This window comes from Gasterosteus aculeatus, chromosome 10, assembly GCF_964276395.1.
Source record: "Gasterosteus aculeatus chromosome 10, fGasAcu3.hap1.1, whole genome shotgun sequence".
NCBI lineage: Eukaryota > Metazoa > Chordata > Actinopteri > Perciformes > Gasterosteidae > Gasterosteus > Gasterosteus aculeatus.
The window spans coordinates 15,581,358-15,590,133 of NC_135697.1; the positions used below are offsets into that span (position 1 = coordinate 15,581,358).

Genomic DNA, 8,776 nt, shown 5'->3' on the forward strand with positions numbered 1-8,776 from the left:
CACTGGTATACTATTATAGATTAAATAACCATCTGTAGTGTCTTCTCGATTGTGACAACCATATTCTAATGCGTAATGTAAACTAAAAGTTGTATTCTTGCTGACATACAAAGAAAAAACATGGGGCAATGTATTCATCCAAATGTTTTGCCTTTTCTTCCTCTTTTATTCTTTGTCCTCACATGGTTTCAAGTATCTTTTTTGATTACAGTTCATGAAAACAAAATTTAAAACAAAAACAAATAGATTCAGTGTAGCCAGTGTAACATTAGCATGTTAGATTAAATAACTGCATTCTGAGTCAAACACAATTTATAGTCATTTAATTGTTATTATTAAAAAAACTTTAATGATGATGATTTTATGCATGCTATGTTATGTTAACATGAAGAAGCTTTAAGCCAGAGCTGTGATCATTGAATGTACTGTAGTATCAAATGAATAAACATCGGTCAGGTCAGTGATGGATTTCAGATGGAGCCAAGGGAGAGAAATACTTTGGAGTAAAAGAAATTGAGAGGGAGGAAGAACGTTTGGATGTGCAGCCAATCACATCCGGTTGCATCAAAGGACAGAGACATGAAGAGCACCATTAGAATTCTTTTAGAGCCAGCTTGATGAGTCGCTTTAGATTGGGACCAGGGGACTAATCTATTTGGATAAAAGTCAGCTAAATGACATGTAATGTAAAAGCACAGATGGGATTGTGTAACGTTTTGCACCTCTGTTGTTTAGCTTCAAGTCCATATTTCTAGTATCATTTGTATCTCATAAATATCAAGGACATGATTGACAGAGAAATTTGTTCTTGTTATGAATGCCGACAGAAGAGATTTGTTCTCAGGGCTTCGGATTAACAGAAGCTGAACCAACAATTAAAGTTGGTTTAAGACTATTCCAAACAAAGTCACAGATCTAAAGAGCCTTTATTTGCAGCTATTGGCTCGGAAAAAAATATAATAACATGAAGAAGCTTGGTACGTTTCTTGAATTTTTAACCTTTACTATTCAAAGTTAGTATTCAAGTCTCGACAACATTTAACTTAAATACTAGTAGCTACTAATCCTCTGTAAAATTACAGGCATAAATTAACAACCTAAATTACAGTATTATTTTTACAGTATTTTACTTCCTTCTTAAATTACATAAAAATAACTAATTATCTGTAGCTAAATATCCAGCTCATTGTATAAAGGTTTGTATCCATACTAACAATTTAACAATTTTATTGGTTTTAAATCATAGGGTAGCTTGAACGTCAGACATGAAAATCAGCATGCTAATTTATTAATTTGTCTTAGATGTGCAATGTGATGGGGAACACGCTTTTAAACTTAAAAGTTCAGTTGGTACCCGTGTCCACATGCTGAATTTTTCGGATCACGACACCTTTTTTGTGGCGGGAAAATCACTCGAGGTCAATATGGAAAAGAAACTTCCCCTCATAAGGTCTATTCCTATAACATCTGTGGGACTGCATGCTTTTCTATAACACTCTCCTGGCGTGACATCAGATGGAGTGGGTGGGACGGCCCCAGTTAATCAAATAGTCATCCGAACATAACAAAGGTGCTTCTTCCTGATTCTTTAACGCCACAAATGGAGACGCCTCATTAGACTGACGTCATGTTTTAAGTTTGAGTGTAATCTCATAATAAGTTATGAGACAGGCAAACCCGCCTTATTAGACTGTGCTCAGCGCCATAGTGGAATAACACCAGCCACTAGTTAACCTGCACGCACACCAACGGAGACACCTCTTCCAACCAAAACTTCTTCATGCAATTTTTGTCTTTTAGACTTTAAACTTAAAATAACTAAGTGGGTTTACCATCTGTTGAGGTAAGACAAAACTAAAACATTAATAGCTATTAACTGATGATGAATAATGTCAATAATTATAATAGTGATGAGTGAATGATTCTTCTTGTAACAGAAATACAATGTGTTTTATTTAAGAAATAATCAATACTGAGAATAAAAAAAACTGTTATTAATTAATAGAGCAGCTGTATACGCCTGATATAGAGACAAATTTATGGAGTTAAGCTCTCCAATGTCAAACTGTGCATTTGATATGTTCAAACAACCAATCAATAAAACTTTTATTTCAGACACAAGGTCCAGATGGTAAAACAAGACCTACAAATAAATGCCTTATGAACAGACAACTGTACCAATATCTCCACAGTTGAGACAGGTAGAAAATAATAACATTTTTTTATTGAGCCACCTAATCAACGCTCATGCTTTCCTATGTCATATTCTATTATGTGATGATAACAATACACCGTGTGTCAGATTTCGATGCGCTCAGACTGTCACGTTAAGTCCCGGTGACAGGGAGGTTTCCAAAAACCAGAACTGCGGACCAGGAATATAAAACGACCAAAAGACTTAAAATGACTTAAAATGACTAACGATCCGACCAGGAGACAAGGGACACGTCATTGGACACAGCACGAAACAATCAGGGACAAAGTAAACAGTCACAGAGGGCGGAGAAAACACAGGAAAGACAACCCATGGAAGCAAGCAGCAGGAAAATTCAAAATAAAACAGGAAACTAGTCGCTTGAGCCACAAAAAAAGTCATCAAAGATCATTTTAAAAATTATTTTAAAATTACATTTTAGAACTAGTCGATATGTGTCTATTTATGTTTTAGAAACATGGACTATATATAGTAATATTTGTAAATTAAGATATCTGTGCAAAATATATGCTTTTCCTGCACGTCCTCTCCGCATGTCTCAGCTTGGATCGGGCCGTGTCCCAATGCGACCGGTCTAAGAAGCAGGTAGCCAATCACTAACTAGAGTTAATGAGTGACATATCATTTCAGAGCCCTAAAATACATTGAGATTTGGGCCATTTCTTCGCCGCCCTACACTGCGCTCTCGTCAGGGCGAAAAGAACTTTGCTGGAGAAACTAGAGGTGAAACACCTGGAATCAGATCAGCCAAACCTCCCGATCAAGACTTCTACACCCGGCAGGTTTAGCTAGCTACTTAGCTACGCGCTAACGCCGTATTTACGCGCAACTCGCGCATTACTGTTTGGAAGTGAAGATTGGTTGGCCGCAGCGATAACCTCGTCACGTTGCTGTGTTAAAGTTAAAAATCACTACCCAGCTGTGACGCACACAGGACTGCGGTGAGGACACACAATCAGGATGGGGCTGAAAACAGGGAAATTTTATCGAAAATAATTAATTGAGTTAAGTTACTTGTTCTAATATATTTTATATACCTATATTTATATTGTAATTTATTTTCCCTTTAATATAAAATATTTATTATAGAATATTTTTATCGGATATTGAAAAAAGTTATGGTAGTTATATCATATTCTGAATATTGATGTATATATATATTCCTTAATATACTGAATTGTTTGAATAAGATGTCCTTATTATGTTAAACTGTTGGAATAACTATTAAATATTTAACTGTCAAAAAATTATGCAGGGAAATTATTGATATCCTTGAAACTGATTGGCTGGTCCTAACAAAATCCACCAGCCGCCACTGAAACAAACCCACATCGTGACAGTGACAAATCCACATACTTGCATAAATAACTGGTTTCTGTATAAGAAGCATCCTATTAATATACAGATTTCCTTTTATTAAAAATAAGCTACCTCCAGTTTTTATACCTATTTGTATTTCAATATATACAATTTTGCAAAGAAATGTTTCTATCTCTCAATATTACTGTTTAGATGGATTATTGACATCTGAGCACAAACCACATCCAAGGGCGATTCAACATTAAGGGCGATAAAAAATGTTCAGGATAGAAAGAAATAATGGCAAAAACAAGCTTCTAATCCATTTTACTACAGTGACGGCAACAGCAGAGCGTCTTTAAGAGAAGTTCTCAAATTTCAAATTTGAAGAGATCTGAGCTGTCAAACTAAGCAGGTTAGCACTGAAAAGAAGGGAACATTGTGCACGCCGGCTTAAACTTATCTCAACCTCAATGAAGTACAATACTTACTGTTAAAGTGAAGCAAAGGATTGATGAAATTCTATGCAAACAGACTACAATACATGCAATGCATTTATTGAACCTACTTTATAACATTCTGTCATTCACCACGTTCATTGTGTATTTCTCACAGGCTTTATCTACAGATTGGAGCGGCTTCTTATTCAGCCTCGTACATCCAACATGAAACCAATGGTTCGCCTTCTCCTTTTCCTTCTGAGTATTACTGCCATCTGTGTTTTTTGGGGAGAACACACACTATACATTGCGCCTCAGAAACAACGATTCTGTGCCTGTGACCGATGTCTATTTGAAAATAATACGTTGGCAATTGAGGGTTTGAGGGAGTTTCCACAACCACTTTTATCGAGGAACTACAATCTGCCAGAAGAGGAATACAACTGGTGGAGGGTAAGTTGTGCCTTAACAACATAACAGTCTGTAAACCTGCAGCTCAAATCCAGATCAGAAAGTTAAATACTTTCACGTTTGACAGTCGCCATGTCTGGGTGGGGGGACGGGTGGTTGGCAGGCCAGGGGACGGGCACCTGGTGGTTTGGGTAATGGGGCATAGAGCCCCATTTTTCAATGCAACAATGAAACATGTTCGGTTTGTTTGCCAAGTGGAGCTCATTCTTGTAGTGGGAGGTTTGGGGATGCTCTTAGCTGTGTCATGCACACTTACTCATGCACTCACTCTGGCATCATCCTCCCGGAAGTAATAATGGATTCAATTAACCTTTATTCGTTATTAATCGCATAATTTAGTTCATGAAGCAGAATTTAAAACTCTCATGCATTTCAAAATATAATCAAATATTTCAAAAGACTGTGAATTTGTGTAGTTTGAATGACTCACGTGGTCTAACGACTATGTTTGGTGCTCCTGACAGCGCCTACAGCCTGAAGGACGTAGCATCAGTGACTACAGAAAAACCATTGAAAGGGTTTTTCAGCTGATCCCAGACAACCCTCCTCTTGAAGCATCCAGCCCCGGCCGCTGCAGGACTTGTGCTGTGGTGGGAAACTCTCGTAATTTGTTAAAATCACATTACGGACCTCTCATAGATTTCCAGGACTACGTCATAAGGTAAATGAGTTGAAAGAAACATGAAGTGTCAAAATGTTTGTCTGTTTTTCCTGACAAAGACATTGACTCATCCCTTTGTACCATTTAGAATTAACAGGGGTCATTCCAAAGGCTTTGAAGCAGATGTTGGGAACAGAACAACTCATCATGTCATGTATCCAGAGAGTGCTTCTCAGTTAGATAACACGACTCATCCGGTCCTGTTCACATTTAAAATAAGAGATCTTGAATGGATTACGAAGGTTCTCAGCACACAACCTTCTGGAAGGTGAGTCTTTATTTCATTTCACTTCTAGTTGAGATTCTACGGTCTGTGCTCTGAAACTGGCGTTCCAGGCTGCTAGTCACCCCCAGTGGTACCGAGGGAGTTGTGTTGTATTTGTGGTGTGATGAACAGTAAATCCATAACATTCAGTGGAAAAAAGAACAAAATAATTTTTACTTCAGCTGAGTGTTGAGGGCCTTCGGTCATTTCACTTATTTGGATATGTGGCTCTTCCATCCACTCAAGCTTTTTTCCGGCCCCCGCGAAGGTCCTGCAGGTGGGCCGCGAGAGGTCATTTACAATAAATAAATAAAATATTTTTAATTTTCAATTAGCCCTGCGATAGGCTGGCGACCAATCCAGGATGTACCCCGTCTATCGCCCGAAGTTGGCTGGAATGGACTCCAGCCCCCCGCGACCCTGTGTGCAGGATAAGCGGATTGACAATGGATGGATGGATGAATTTTGAAAAGTTTAAAATTAATATCAAAATATTTATGATGCGACACATTAGTTTTGTGAAACATTAGTTGATGATTGAGCAGATTAATAAAACAATAAGGCTCTCGCTCGAAACGGCTGCTCTTGTCCGCCTGACGTCATTCAACAAAAGGCGCCGCCAAACAAAACAATGTCAAATGCGGCGCCCTCTTGTAGTATTGAAGTCAATAAACCGCATTTTCCGCACTCCAAGGCGCCTTTAAAAGCCTTTAATCTTCTCAAAAAACGACAGTGCCTTATAATCCGGAGCGCCTTATATATATGGATCAATTGGTTAATCGGTTGATCCACACTGGTCGTACACGGCGCTCAAGGCGCTCTGCCAAACACGCCAAAGCTCGTCTACGACGGCGAGATGCTGAGCGGCGCTCAAGCGCGTGAGATATGGAGCTGCTTTCAGGGCGCGTCGGAGAAACGAAGCTGTCGTTCTCGCCGAGCACTTCATGAGATTAAAGAGCGAGAGACGACGCCCTTTTCTCTACAGTAGCTGAACCATCTTAACGGGGAAATAAGTTATTCTAAAAGGAGCCCTTGGCAGGCGGCGCGGCTGGAGAGCAGCCGAAGATTTAAGGGGTGGATGGCGAGGGGGGCGGCGGGAGCGGACGCACCTCGCAGCATCGATCAGACCCTGAAAGCACCGTCTCCACCAATATTCTGCCAACTCTACCGAACTCAGACGCCATGCGCTGAATTGACAGGTGCTTGTGGAAGTGGGAAACTTCGGAGATTCATGTGTGGTTGATGAATGGTACATTTTCAGATAGTTAATTGGTCGTGTTCTGCGATTCATGGCAGTAGGATCCAAAACAGCTCGTTAAACAGAACGTTGTCTCTGGTTTTACATCCAATCTTAAATTTAGTGAAAAGAAAGGGTTGATTGTTAAGTCTTGCGTGCGTCTCCTGAAGGCAAGGCGGTTGAGGAATCTGTTACTCATGATTAAACGCCCTTCCCACTTTTGTGCGCTAATTTTTATTTTGAATACATTCTTGTTTTTTTTCAATGTTCAAGACCAAAGCTTAAACTTTCAGGTTCACATTTGATTTTCAAATGAACAAAACTTTTGACCTGGATTTTGCTCCATGAATTTTATTCTATTTTTTGAGTATTGTCTTTTTTAATGACTTTTTCTTTTACGTTGCAAAAAATATTATTAACTGTTTTTAATTTTCTTGCTTTATGTTGGGATTTATTTAATGGTTTTTAATGTGAATCATTTTGAATTGCCTTGCTGTTGAACTGTGCTCTACAAAAAAAATTGCCGCCTTTCCTTGCAGGCCTCTGCATGCTTACAGGTACTAACACACGACAAGCGTCTGTCACGCTTGCTCCACTTGCTCCACTTGCTTCTCATACTAAGTCAAATGTTCATAATAAGGCCTCTGCAGGAAAATTCCTGTAGCATAATTTAGATGAAATGCAAACATTGAGTGCCGGTGGTAGTTCTTTCTGGATGTAGGCAAGAAAACAAGCTATTTCATTGTATATTATTTAAATGTGAAATAAAACAGGGGTTCATTTAAAAAGTATCTCTTCTTTATCTACATACTACTCATTTCGACGAGTTTGACATTTCATGCTTTCTTCCACATGTGCGAAGAAAATCAAACTTCAACAAAGATTTGGTGAGTATTTTTTTATTTTTTTTTACACATATTAAACAATAAACATGATTTGGTCGAAAGGTACTGGTTTATAAAATGCATTGAAAGACTATTTCTGGTTTCATATTAGGTGATGGTCCTTAACCCAGCTTTTATGAGGCATATTCATCAAGTCTGGCTGCACAAGAAAGGCGATTATCCCTCCACTGGCTTCATGGCTTTGGTTTTTGCCCTGCATATTTGTGACGAGGTAAGTTTATTTTTAAATAGAGTGAATATCGTGACTAATGATTGACAAGCTCATTTGTAATGTGTTATTTAGCAAGATTTATTGAAGCTTTTATTTTATCTTCTGATTCTAAAATTGCTTACCGATGGTTTCCAGGTCCATGTGTTTGGTTTTGGAGCAGACAGTGATGGAAACTGGAGTCATTACTGGGATAAAGTCCCCGACCAAAAAGTAAAAACTGGACCACATCCTGGAAAAGTAGAGTATGAAATGATCGAGGAGCTGGCAAGTCATCAAATACTCAAATTCTATACTGGGTGGTAATGTTTCTCTCAGCATTTAACTTATTTAAGGCTTTACAACGGATCGCTTACCAAGCAAATGAATGCGAATGAAGCGAAGGAAGGCGACGACCGAACAGCCCGTGCTTATTGTCACCATTGTGTTTTTTTGTTTGGTAACTCAGCTGTTATGTTGGAAATTGAGTCAGACAATAGATGACGCATTTCCCGTCAAAACTCGCTCAGCAACATCCGCCAACGGCAACAGAGTTAACGTTGGGATTTTAGAAAACAGTCTTTGGCAGATGAATGTAAGCCAATGATGTTCAATTTACTTTATTCAACCCGTGGTTTCCTTTTAACTTCAGGTGAAGTGCCATTGTGGAGGCTGGCTTGAAGTCTTCTTTTTCTGTTTGCCTCGCTGTCCCTGTTCTTGTTTGAATGTGTTCACAGTTCCTATCTATAATCATTCAAGATTAACTTCTATTTATATAAAATAGAAAAAGGTATACAACATGAAAATGGAATATTTATACTTTTCTTACTGCTTATAATTATTATTTTAAGGTTCTGTGGAAGAACGGTGGTATGATATGGGGGACCAAAGAGTAGGCAAACAGGAGACAGAGCTGACACACACTCATCCACCAAGCCTACTGAAAGGTTTTCCTTTCCTGCACCGACATATAAATATACTAGTAAAAGGTATCACAAAAAGGGAGGTTCAATGATCTCATCGTACAAGGACCTTCATGTTCTTTATCCTGAGACATACATCTGATCCCCATGAGACACCGAGTGGCCTTCTGGAC

General features: G+C 38.7%; 1 protein-coding gene across 2 annotated transcripts; it reads left to right on the top strand.

The window, feature by feature from the left end:
- Nucleotides 1-1,359: 1,359 nt before the first annotated feature.
- Nucleotides 1,360-8,007, top strand: LOC120826610 (CMP-N-acetylneuraminate-beta-galactosamide-alpha-2,3-sialyltransferase 1). Of its 2 annotated transcripts, XM_040189054.2 has the most exons (7): nt 1,360-1,843; nt 4,130-4,407; nt 4,890-5,086; nt 5,175-5,354; nt 7,451-7,475; nt 7,585-7,704; nt 7,840-8,007. In XM_040189054.2, the coding sequence occupies exons 2-7, from the start codon at nt 4,180-4,182 to the stop codon at nt 8,005-8,007; spliced, it is 918 nt and encodes a 305-aa protein (XP_040044988.2). In that variant the 5' UTR covers nt 1,360-1,843; nt 4,130-4,179. The 2 variants fall into 2 exon arrangements, with proteins under 2 accessions (XP_040044988.2, XP_077937990.1); XM_078081864.1 differs by lacking the exon at nt 1,360-1,843 and having other exon boundaries at nt 3,382-4,407.
- The last annotated feature ends 769 nt before the right edge of the window (nt 8,008-8,776 follow it).

What these genes read in the sequence shown, in the direction of transcription:
- LOC120826610 (XM_040189054.2), top strand. Translation starts at nt 4,180, where the DNA reads ATGAAACCAATGGTTCGCCTTCTCCTTTTCCTTCTGAGTATTACTGCC. An exon ending in TTCCAGGACTACGTCATAAG is followed by an intron (nt 5,087 to 5,174) that starts GTAAATGAGTTG and finishes TGTACCATTTAG; the next exon opens with AATTAACAGGGGTCATTCCA. An exon ending in CAAACTTCAACAAAGATTTG is followed by an intron (nt 7,476 to 7,584) that starts GTGAGTATTTTT and finishes GTTTCATATTAG; the next exon opens with GTGATGGTCCTTAACCCAGC.